The sequence below is a fragment of the Callorhinus ursinus genome, unplaced genomic scaffold, assembly GCF_003265705.2.
Source record: "Callorhinus ursinus isolate GAN/ISIS: 27379988/994484 unplaced genomic scaffold, GSC_fseal_2.0 scaffold8, whole genome shotgun sequence".
Taxonomy (NCBI): Eukaryota; Metazoa; Chordata; class Mammalia; order Carnivora; family Otariidae; genus Callorhinus; species Callorhinus ursinus.
In genome coordinates this window covers 46,053,375-46,066,076 of record NW_027397070.1, presented here as the reverse complement: position 1 = coordinate 46,066,076, position 12,702 = coordinate 46,053,375, and the positions used below count along the sequence as shown (strand labels likewise).

General features: G+C 38.6%; 1 protein-coding gene and 1 pseudogene across 6 annotated transcripts in view; one reads left to right on the top strand and one right to left on the bottom strand.

Annotated features, from left to right (window-relative positions):
- The window catches only part of BBOF1 (basal body orientation factor 1), a 54,646-nt gene that overhangs the window by 38,172 nt on the left and 3,772 nt on the right, over nt 1–12,702 (bottom strand). For all 6 annotated transcript variants that reach the window (XR_012379068.1, XR_012379069.1, XM_073895543.1 and 3 more), the window contains exons 3-4: nt 5,645–5,710; nt 2,996–3,139 (exon numbers count right to left, since the gene is read on the bottom strand). Coding sequence is in view for 4 of the 6 variants with exons in the window: in XM_073895543.1 (XP_073751644.1) it covers nt 2,996–3,139; nt 5,645–5,710 (210 nt within the window). In the remaining 2 variants the exon portion in view is untranslated. The remainder of the gene's footprint in view (nt 1–2,995; nt 3,140–5,644; nt 5,711–12,702) is intronic.
- LOC112822655 (protein SGT1 homolog pseudogene) lies at nt 4,255–5,231 on the top strand (annotated as a pseudogene).

Here is a 12,702-nt window from a genome sequence, read left to right as displayed (position 1 = left end):
CTGAAAATACTTCAAAGGAGCTTGTATAATGGTGAGCTACAGAAATTAAGAACAGTTTTAGGGGTGCCTGGGTGTCTCAGTCAGTTAAGTATCTGCCTTCGGCTCAGGTCATGATCTCCAGGTCCTGGGATCCAGGCCCACGTCAGGCTTCCTGTTCAGCAAGCAGGGAGCTGGCTTCTCTCTTTCTCTCTCCCTTTGCCCCCTGCCCCGGCTCATTCTCTCTCTCTCTCTCAAGTAAATAAATAAAATCTTTTTTAAAAAATTAAGAACAATGTTAAAGCAACAGTTACATGCAAATAATGAATCATGGAACACTACATCAAAAACCAATGATGGGGACGCCTGGGTGGTTCAGTCAGTTTAGCGTCTGCCTTCGGCTCAGGTCATGATTCCAGGGTCCTGGGATCAAGTCCCGCATCGGACTCCCTGCTCAGCAGGGAGCCTGCTTCTCCCTCTCCCTCTGCCTGCTGCTCTACTGGCTTGTGTTCTCTCTCTCTCTGTGTGTCAAATAAATAAATAAATAATCTTAAAAAAAAAACAACTAATGATGTACTGTACAGTGACTAACATAACATAATAAATAAATAAAAATAAAAAATAAAATAAAACAGTTATAAGACCAGTTGTAAAGCAACAAGTTATCAGGTTCATAAACAAAGCCTACCGGGAAGATTTTGGGATAACTTTGCGGTTACGATAGAGTTAAAACACATTCCTCCACATTCCTCCAGTCTAAGAAAGTGTCTTTCCCTTTCCTACCTTGCCTGAAATGTGCCAAGTCATCCCTTTAATTAGAGCTTTTAAGAGTACTCTACTATGATTTTTATTTATTTAAGATTTTATTTATTTGTCAGAGAGAGAGAGCGCCCACAAGCAGGGGGAGCAGCATTTAGAGGGAGAAGCAGGCTCCCCTCTGAGCAGGGAGCCCAATGCAGGACTCAATCCCAGGACTCTGGGATCATAACCTGAGCTGAAGACAGACGTTTAACTGACTCAGCCACCCAGGCATCCCTCTACTAAGATTTTTAAAGCTATATAATTAAAACAACAAGCAAACATCAATAACTACTATGCTACTACTCTTACCAGGGATTAATAGGAATGAGTGTGCTAAGTATTTTACATACATTACATTATTTAATCCACACAGCATCTCTAAGAGGAGGCAGGTGATATTACAGCTACATTTTACAGATGAAGAACCTGAGACTCAAGAAAAGTTAACAGACTATCCAAAGCCATACAGCTATCAGCTGCAGAACCAGGACACGAAGTCCATAATTTCCAACACTACATTGTCTTATCTGACTTACTCATTTCGCATATACCCTTTGGATTGGTGATCAGCTAAAAGGTAGACAGAAATAGGATGCAGGAACTCTGGTTTCCCATCAAAGCTTGTGCTTGTTAAACAGGGCTCTGTGTAGCCCAAGGAGGGCTTGAGAGGCATTGCATGCTTGGAGAACACCATGCCCAAGAGTCAGAGGCACTAGAAGGGACGGTGGAAGGGCCTTAAATAATTCTCATGGCTGTAATCATAATTTTAGCAGTAGTAATGATGCAGCAGGGTCAGCAACAACAGGTAATATTTACCACACAGTGCTATGCATTTAAAACAGATTATTTCATTTAGTCCTCACAATGACCCTTTAAAGTTGGTACCATTATTCTCACCTCCATGTTTTAGATGAGGAAATTTAACAAGATACCCAAGTAGTAAAAACAGTATACTCTAGCAGCCTGACTTCACAGCACCAACTTTTAGCCCCTACACTACTTGAAATATGGTTATCTTAGGTGGTAATACTCTTACTATTACTAGTAATAGCGGCAATGTTCAGTTGCACGTTGGAGCAGGCTCATACCAGGAATTTTGCTAGCAGGTTGTTAAAGTGTTTTAGCTTGAAATTGGCCATAATACAAGTATTTATACCAAGGAAATCAGCAAATGCTACAAATCAGGACTTTTGTCCTCAGAGAGCTACATGCCACTATAAATACAATTTTCACTTATATGATATACACTACTTTAAGCACTTTAAATATATGAACTCATTTAGTCCTTACAATAACCCTACGAGTCTATGAGTAACCCTTATTATCCTTATTTTACAGATCAGGCAACCAAGGTAGAGAGAGGTTAAGTAACTTGCCCAAAGTCACAAAGCTGATTTCAGCTACTATCCCCAGCATAAGTGCATCATTTATTACATTATTACTAATGCAATAAAACTATATTCTGAGCTGAGGGGATGGAAAGTAAGAGAAAAAGCATAGCAAGGTCAGAGAAACTTTCTGAAAGTACTCAGTTTTCCTCGCCCTGCCCACCCTTAACCAGAGAACCTTCTAAAATGTTCTAAAATCATCCTTCATCAGTCTAAACCTATTTTCCTTTAGGACTTTGCTACTTTGCCCCTAATGTTTCCCAAGAACTGTAATTTGTTTGTTTCTTTTTTTTTAATTTTCTTTATTTATTTGAGAGAGAGAGAGAAAGAGTATAAGCAGCAGGGAGAGGGAGAAGCAGACCCTCCACTGAGCAGGGAGCCCAGCTTGGGGCTTGATCCCAAATCCTGGGATCAGAACCTGAGCTGAAGGCAAAGGCTTAACTGACTGAGCCACTCAGGCACCCCTGTAATTTGTTTCTTATTGAAGTCACTCCAAAGGTTTAGTTGCTGATAAATGTGGAAGGGTGTGTTGGCTAAGATTTGGTGAAGTCACAAAGAAATCAATGCTTAGAAAAGTCTTAGAAATAAGACTTGCACCCAGTGCTGCACTCATTATATCTTCCGCTTTCTCTCAAATAACCTCTGAAATGTCAAAGGGAGTCCTTTACCATCTCACAGGAGTAAATGTCTATGAAGGCTTTTGCACACATGAAGTATAGTACTGTGATATTCACTTGATTGTGGCACTCTAGAACCGAGCCTGCAATATTTCCGAGGTATGCTTGTAGTTAATTCTAATCACTTTTATTTAAAGAAATAAAGAAACTTACATCATCTAATTCTTTCTCCACTTGGATTTTTCTCTTCTGGAATTGTTTTATTGTTTTCAGCTCTGTCTGAATCATGCCAATTTCTCTAGCTTTTTGATGGAACTGTCCCTCCAGCTCATTTATTTGCACAGTATATTTTTGTTCCTGTATGCAAAAAAACAGGTAAGCGAGTTAGGAAAAAGAACAAAAGCCCCACAGAGTTGTGTTCCCTTTGAAGCCTTAGGCTATTTGTCTATCTTCTTCGAAGAAATGTTCCCTTTTTACTTTTGCATCAAGTTTTACTTTTTGTTAGAAGATACCAAGTGCCTTGAATAAGAAAAAAATTCTCAAATGAGCTGATCTTATACAGAAAATGTAATTATTAAAAAGAGGTATGAGAAGACTAAACAGGATTTTAATTTGTAAGAAAGACAAATAACATCCCTAACCCTAAATTAAAATTAGTGAACTAAGAGATAAAGGAAGGGCCAATAGCTCTAATAAATCAAGAAAGAAGGAGAAGTTGGGCAAAAAGAGGAAGGAAGGGAAGAGGGAGGAAGAGAAGGCTGAGGATGAGGAGGAAGAGTAGAAAAGGAAGAAAAGGAGAGAAGAGAAAAAAAGGAGGGAGGAAGTGGAGGAAGAATGGGCCAATAACACAATTTTAAAAATGAATGAAATAACAAAAGGAAATGCAAATGACCCTCAAACATGAAAAAATGTTCAATGTAGCTCATAATAAGAGAAATGCAAATTAAGATACACTGGAATACTCACCTATCATGTTGACAAAAATCAATTTTGACAATATACTCTGGCATATTGTGAAGACATGGATAGGAGTTAGATTTCTCAGAATACACCATGTTTGATAGATTTGACTTTGGAGCCACATAAATATTTTACATAATTATATAATTACATAATTTTAGATGCACAATTTTTTTAAAAGCAACTTCTAAAAAAAAAAGCAAAATGTGTTCTTCAGTTGGTGGCATAACCTCACAGGAATTCTTTCAAATGGCAAAGTAATTTGATCATAGATCCCTATTGTATATATCCTAAGGGGAACAAGCACCCCCTAAAATCTTAAATCTGTTTCCACTAATCTATGTTAGTGGTAATATTGGTATTATGACTGTTGATGTATTGAGGTTTGAAGCAACTACTCGATTATACCGATATCATTAAGAACAGGATTATTGGAGAAGTTCCCCCTTGGGCAGTGGGGCAGCTTGTAACCTCAGGGGTGGCAGCTCTAACCGCAACAGCAATTATTAGGGATGGCAGCAGCTGCAGTAGGACCTGCAACAGCCCAGAAGTTTTCCCGGAGCTTATCAGGTCCTCTGATTGATGAGGACCCCCAGGCAGCATTAGAGAAGCTGACTAAGGCTTTGGAACAGAAACCAGATGATGGACAATATTATTGTCAAAGAGCTTATTGTCACGTTCTTCTTGGGAATTACTATGATGCTGTTGCTGATGCAAAGAAATCTCTTGAACTTAATCTAAATAATTCCACTGCTATGCTGAGAAAAGGAATATGTAAATACCATGAAAAAAAAACTATGCTGCTGCTTTAGAAGCTTTTCTAGGAGGACAGGAATTATAGAGTGCAGATTTGATTTTACTGTCTGGATTAAAAGGTGTCAAGAATCTCAGAATGGATCACAGTCTGAGGAGTCTGCATCCCAGAGGACTCATCAGTCAAAAATCAAGTATGACTGGTATCAAACACAATCTCAAGTAATCATTACACTTGTGATCAGGAATGTTCAAATCAAGAATGTTCAGAAGAATAATGTAAATGTGGAATTTTCAGAAAAAGAGTTGTCTGCTTTGGTGAAACTTCCTTCTGGAAAGAATTACAATTTGAAACTGAGACTTCTTCATCCTATAATACCAGAACAGTGCACATTTAAAGTACTTTCAACAAAAATTAAAATTAAAATGAAATCAAGACAGAGGCTGTGAGATGGGAAAAACTAAAGGGGCAAGGAGATGTGCCAAACCAAAACAGTTCATAGCAGACATAGGAATTTATATCCATCATCATCTCATTATGCAAAAAATTGGGATAAATTGGTCAGTGAAATCAAAGAAGAAAAAATGAGAAGTTGGAGGGAGACGCAGCTTTAAACAAATTATTTCAGCAGATCTATTCAGATGGTTTTGATGATGTGAAACATGCCATGATCAAATCATTTAGTCTGGTGGTGCAGTTTTGAACACCAACTGGTCTGATGTAGGCAAAAGTTGAAATCAATCCTCTAAAAGTACTAAATAAATTTGTTATCACTGTATTGCAAAACAACAACAAAAGCAGGACCTTTGGTGAGGGATAAAGGAGACTCAGATCAAGTAATAAACCCTCAGATCAAGTACTCCTGCATCTGAATTGAAAATATTGGTATGGACTCATTATATATTTATTTCCTACCTCTGTCCACTGAAAAGCCAAAGAAAGAATGACAAACTCAGTAGTACCACTACTACCAGATCATTTTCTACAATAACATAATTTTATGTTATTTTTGAGCTTCTGTACAATCAAGTGCGTGAGCTTTAAGGTCACTGAGCTATTCACTTACTCTTATTGTGTCTTAAATATCTGAGCTTGCCAGAAACCTGACCACCCAGTAAGTAAAAGTATTAGTGTACCTAGATACTCACCAATTTTTCCTTCTCCTCTTGGGCTTTTTCCTTTGTTTCATTCAATTGCTGTTTCAGTTTTTCAATCTGTAGAAGTTGGAAATACGGAGTCAGGAAAGTAAAGAAATTGCCCTGTAACTTACTTTTTTAAGCAGCCTAGTTTTTGCATGATATTGAAACCTACAGTTTTGGAGATGTAGAGTAATGTGGGCATATTCCATGCCCTTAACCTGCTATTGCCAGTTCTAAAACCTGGCTATCATCAGAGTTGCCTGGGTAACTATTTTTTGTGTGTGGTAAAAAACACATTATATTTACCATCTGAACCATTTTTAAGTACACAGTTCAGCTGTTACATATATTCACATCGTTGTACAACAGATCTCTGTAACTTTTTCATCTTGCAAAACTGAAACCCTATACTCATGAAACAATAATTTCTTCTACCTACTCTCCAGCCCTTGGCAACTACCTTTCTGCTTTCCATTTCTATGATTTTGACTGCATCAGATACTTCATATGAGTAGAAGCATACAGTATTTGTCCTTTGGTGACTGGCTTATTTCACTTAGCATAATGCCCTTGAAGTTTATCCATGTGTAGCTTGTAATAGGATTTCCTACTTTTTAAAGTCTGCATTATATTCTATTGTTTGCATTTACCACATTTTTTTTCTTTTAAGATTTTAATTTATTTGAGAGAGAGAGTGAGAGAGAGATCACAAGAGGGGGTAGGGTCGGAGGGAGAAGCAGACTCCCCGCCGAGCAGGGAGCCTGATGCGGGACTCAATCCCGGGTCCCGGGATCATGACCTGAGCCAAAGGCAGTCACTAACCAACTGAGCCACCCAGGCGCCCTACCACATTTTCTTTATCCATTCTTCTGTGGATGGACATTTGGGTTGCTTCCACCTCTTGACTCTGAATAATATTTCAATGAACATGGGTGCACAAATATCTCTTCAAGATCTTGCTTTAAATTCTTTTTGGAAATTTCCCCACAAGTGGATTGCTGGATCATGTGGTAATTCTATTTTTAATTTTTTGAGGAACCTACATACTGTTTTCCATAATGGCTGCACCATTTTGCACTCCCACCAACAGTGCGCAAGGGCTCAATTTCTCTGCATCCTCCCAGTGCTTGTTATTTTCTATTTTTCTGACAGTAGTAGCCATCTTAATAGGCATAAAGTAATATCTCACTGTAGTTTTGATTTGCAATTTCTCTTATCTGGGTAACATTTTTGAAAAAAGTTTCAAGAAGAGTACAAAGAGGTCTCATATACTTTTCACCCAATTTTGCCTCATTTTCTTTCCCTCTTTATGTATGCAAAGATAGATCTATCTAAAATATGAATATATAAGGGAGCCTGGGTGGCTCAGTTGGTTAAAATATGAATATATAAATGATATACATTTTTTTCTGGACCATGTGAGAATAAGTTTAAGACATCATGCCTCTTTACCCCTAAATATTTCAGAAGGTATTTCCTAAGAAAAAGTACATTCTCTTAGAAGCACAGTAATCAAAATCAGAAAATTTAACATTGATATAAGACTATTATTTCATCTGTAGTCCATATTCAAATTTTGCCACCAATTGTCGCAGTAGTGTTCTTTATTGCAACTTTTCTTTTTCTGGTCTAGGATATAATCCTTGATTATGCATTTTAGTTGTCATATATCCTAGTCTCCTTTAATCTCAAACAGTTTCTCAGTCTTTGTCTTTTAGGGTCTCAACAGTTTTAAAGAATAGCAGCCAGGGTTGGGGTTGTCTGATGCCTCTGCATGAGCAGAATCAGATTATGCATTTTTGGCAGGCATATACTGTTAAGTGATGATGTATACTTTTCAGTGCATTACATCATGAAGTAATTGATGTTAATTTTCATCAGTTGGTTAAGACTATGTCTGCCAGGTTTCTCCACTTAAAAATTACAATTTTTCCTTTTGTAATTATTAAGTAATTTATGGAAAGATATTTTGAGACTATGCAAACACCCTTCTGCTCATCAAATTTTTACCACTAGTTTTAGCATCCACTAAAGATATTTTTTAAAGATTTTATTTATTTGTTTGAGAGAGAGAGAATGAGAGATAGAGAGCACGAGAGGGAAGAGGGTCAGAGGGAGAAGCAGACTCCCTGCTGAGCAGGGAGCCCGATGCAGGACTCGATCCCAGGACTCCAGGATCATGACCTGAGCCGAAGGCAGTTGCTTAACCAACTGAACCACCCAGGCACCCTCCACTGAAGATTCTTAATGATATCAATTATTGCCACGATGCCGAATGGTGACTTTTTTAACTCCCCCATTCTTTTTTAAAAAATTTACTTAAGGGTGCCTGGGTGGCTCAGATGGTTAAGCGTCTGCCTTCGGCTCAGGTCATGATCCCAGGGTCCTGGGATCGAGTCCCACATTGGGCTCCCTGCTCAGCGGGGAGCCTGCTTCTCCCTCTGCCTCTCTCTCTCTCTCTGTCTCTTATGAATAAATAAATAAAATCTTTAAAAAATTTATTTAAATTCAATTAATTAACATATAACATAGTATTTGTTTCAGGGGTATAGGTCTGTGGATTCATCAGCCTTACATAACACCCAATGCTCACCACAACACGTACCCTCCCCAATGTCCATTACCCAGCCACTCCATCCCTCCACCCCCCTCCCCTCCAGCAACCTTCAGTTTGTTTCCTAAGATTAAGAGTCTCCTACAGTTTAGTCTCCCTCTCTGGTTTCATCTTGTTTCATTTTTTTCCTCTCTTCCCCTATGATCCTCTGCCTTGTTTCTTAAATTCCACATATCAGTGAGATCATATGATAATTGTCTTTCTCTGATTGACTTATTTTGCTTAGCATAATACCCTCTAGTTCCATCCATGTTGTTGCAAATGGCAAGATTTCTTTTTTATGGCTGTGTAATATTCCACTGTATATATATGCCACATCTTCTTTATCCATTCGTCTATCAGTGGATATTTGGGCTCTTTCCATAGTTTGGCTATTGTGGACATTGCTGTTGTAAACATTGGGATGCAGGTGCCTCTTCAGATCACTACATTTGTATCTTTGGGGTAAATACCCAGTAGTGCAATTGCTGGATCATAGGGTAGCTCTATTTTCAACTTTTTGAGGAACCTCCATACTGTTTTCCAAAGTGGTTGCACCAGCTTGCATTCCCACCAACAGTGTAGGAGGGTTCCCCCTTCTCTGCATCCTCGCCAACATTTGTTGTTTCCTGACTTGTTAATTTCAGCCATTCTGACTGGTGTGAGGTAGTATCTCATTGTGATTTTGATTTGTATTTCCCTGATGCCGAGTGTTGTTGAGCATTTTTTCATGTGTCTGTTGGCCATTTGTATGTTTTCTTTGCAGAAATGTCTGTTCATGTCTTCTGCCCATTTCTCGATTGGATTATTTGTTCTTTGGGTGTTGAGTTCAATAAGTTCTTTATAGATTTTGGATACTAGCCCCTTATCTGATATGATATTTGCAAATATCTTCTCGCATTGTGTCAGTTGTCTTTTAGTTTTATTGACTGTTTCCTTTCCTGGGCAAAAGCTTTTTATCTTGATGAAGTCCCAATAGTTCATTTTTGCCTTTGTTTCCCTTGCCTTTGGTGATGTGCTTAGCAAGAAGTTGCTGTGGCCAAGGTTGAAGAGGTTGTTGCCTGTGTTCTCCTCAAGGATTTTGATGGATTCCTGTCTCACATTTAGGGCTTTCATAAATTTTGAGTCTGTTTTTGTGTGTATGGTGTAAGGAAATGGTCCAGTTTCATTCTTCTGCATGTGGCTGTCCAATTTTCCCAACACCATTTGTTGAAGAGACTGTCTTTCTTCCATTAGATATTCTTCCCTGTTCTGTCGCAGATTGGTTGACCATAGAGTTGAGAGTCCATTTCTGGGCTCTCTATTTTGTTCCGTTGATCTATGTGTCTGTTTTTGTGCCAGTACCTAACTCTCCCATTCTTTGGAGATTTAATAATTTACCACATTCTACTGAAAGGAAAAGTTTTCCCTTCTTATTTATTAATGTATGTTTTATTAGCAATATGCACTCATGGACTTATTTTATTCAATGGATTATAATCCTTTGCTGTCATCATTTATTTTGATTGTTTCAGATTTGGCTAGTGGGAGCCCCTTCAAGCTAGTACCTGTGCCCTTTTCTTTTTTCTAAAGATTTTATTTTTAAGTAATCTTTACACCCAATGTGGGGGCTCGAACTCACAACCCTGAGCTTAAGAGTCACATGATCCACCAACTGAGCCAGCCAGTTACCCTGCCTTTTAATTTTCTAACTTACTTTCTTGCACAGATATTCCAGGCTCATCTTTTACTTTCCCTGCTCCAGTCTTAGAATCAATCATTTGTCCAAGGTTGCTAGTATGTTTTAGTAGGAAACCTGAGCTTTTTTTTTTTCTTAAAGATTTTATTTATTTGATAGAGAGAGAGAGAGATCACAAGTAGGCAGAGAGGCAGGCAGAGAGAGGGGGGAAGCTGGCTCCCTGCTGAGCAGAGAGCCTGATGTGGGGCTCGATCCCAGGACCCCGAAATCATGACCTGAGCCGAAGGCAGACACTTAACTGACTAAGCCACCCAGGCACCCCCTGAGTAGCTTTTTAAACTAACAACTCCTTGACATGGTTATAGAATCAGAGGATACATAAGTGAAATACTGTTGTAATCAGACTAGTTTAAGGAAAACCTAAAAATTTTATGATATAAATTATGACAGTTCTAAGTCATATAGGTCAGGTGTGAAATATGAGATTTAGTGATTAAACAAAGCCTTAAATGCAAAAACACCAATTTTGTTCAAGATATATTTCTAAAACACATTTCATTTCTAATATTTCTATAATTAACATGATATACGACTATAAACAGTTTAAATAAAGCTTTAATGACACATTTCTAGGATATAGCAGAATGAGTAAGAAAACTATAGGAGAGCTCATTAAACAGCATATATTTAATCTATTTTACTTCTTCCTTCCAAGATAGTCTCTTTGGTTTTAATGGGCATCTGCGATTATGAGAAAATTATGTTATTTGCCATAGCCAGATGCTGACCTGATACACAAAGGCAGATGAAAATCAGGAAATATGAGTGACACTGATAAACCAACAGCAATCAGCTAATGCAGGCCACAAAGCTTCTATGTGATGAATTTGGAAAATTACTTGACCTAAAAGCTTACCTTAGAATAATACTTTATAGAAGACAATTTTAATAATGCCTACTATTGAAAGAACAATTTTTTAAAAAGATTTTATTTATTTGACAGAGAAATAGAGCCAGAGAACACAAGTGGAGGGAATGGCAGAGGGAGAGGGAGAAGCAGGCTCCCAGGTAAGCAGGGAGCCCAACACGGGTCTTGATCCCAGGACCCCGGGATCATGACCCGAGCCGAAGGCAGATGCTTAACCATCTGAGCCACCCAAACGCCCCTGAAAGAGTAATTTTTAAAATGGAAGTCGCCTAGGAAAGAAGGTAAAAAAAAAAAAATAACAGTAGGGGCGCCTGGGTGGCTCAGTTGGTTAAGCGACTGCCTTCGGCTCAGATCATGATCCTGGAGTCCCAGGATCGAGTCCCGCATCGGGCTCCCTGCTCAGCGGGGAGTCTGCCTCTCCCTCTGACCTTCCCCCCTCTCGTGTACTCTCTCTCTCTCTCATTCTCTCTCTCAAATAAATAAAATCTTTAAAAAAAAACAGTAATGCATAAAAATTTACTTTAATAAAATTCACAAAATCAAGACAAATGTTCAGTTGCCTGATTTCTGTAATATGCTTTCACTATTATCTTGAAGTTAATTTTGATTGGTATTAACTTTTTCAAAGTATCAGTACACTCACAAGCCATTCGTTCATGCATGCAAAAATATTTTAATGACTGCCTTCTATGTGCTATGCCTGTACCAGGTGCTGGAGATGTAGCACTGAACAATAAAAAAAGCCCCAGGATGCTTGGGTGGCTCAGTTGGTTAAGTGGCTGCTTTCGGCTCAGGTCATGATACCCGGGTCCTGGGATCGAGTCCTACATAGGGGTCCCTGCTCATTGGGGAGCCTGCTTCTCCCTCTCCCGCTCCCCCTGCTTGTGCTCTCCTTCCTCTGTCAAATAAATAAATAACATCTTTTTTAAAAAAGCCATCAAATTCTTTACTTCCATGAGGTTTCATTCTAATCAGGAAAAGAGACAATAAACAAATATATAAGTAATATTCATGCAGCTCATAGAGGCAGATGGGAAAGAGAAGAATTTGGAGTTGCACCTAAATTCCAATTTAACACCCACTAGCTGTGTGACTTTGGGTCACACAGGTATAGTGTAAATTAGTATCTGTCCTTTCTGAGGGTCAATTATCTATAAAATGGGAATGACATATTGTAGCTACATGGGGCTCTTAAAAGTCCTTAATGAGACAAGAGAGGTATAAAGTACCTAACATAGTGTTTGGTACAAAATATGGTCTCCAAAATATTCGTTCCCTTCCCTTTTTCCTCCAGATCTAAGATAATAGTTTCACTCGCAACACTTAAATAGGGTACAGAAAGCTAAATTCAAGACCCAACTAGCCAAAAAAAGGAGATTCAACTTGCTGGGTTCATAATCATGTGATCATGGATTATCAGTGAATTGCTTTATAAATCATTAAAAGTATTTATCAATATCAAAAAACATATAGGTTGGGGCACCTGGGTGGCTCAGTCAGTTGCGTGTCAGGACACTTGGTTTTGGCTCAGGTCATGATCTTGGGGTTGTGAGATGGAGCCCTCTGTCTGGGCTCTGTACTCACCGGGGGGTCTGCTTGAGATTCTCTCCTTATCCCTCTGCCCTTCCCCCACTGCTTGTGTGAACACTCCCTCTCTCCCCTGCCTCAAATAAATAAAGCTTTAAAAAAACATACAGGTCATATACTATGCTCTTCTTAAAATAAAATGGACCATAATGTTCCCATATGACCATCAATCTTTGTTTCAGACAAGAAAACAATGGGACAAGGGCTGAAAATAAAAGAGCCAATACTAACAGTAAAGCCATTCAGCAATAACATCCTGCTTCAAGTATGACAGAGGTAGT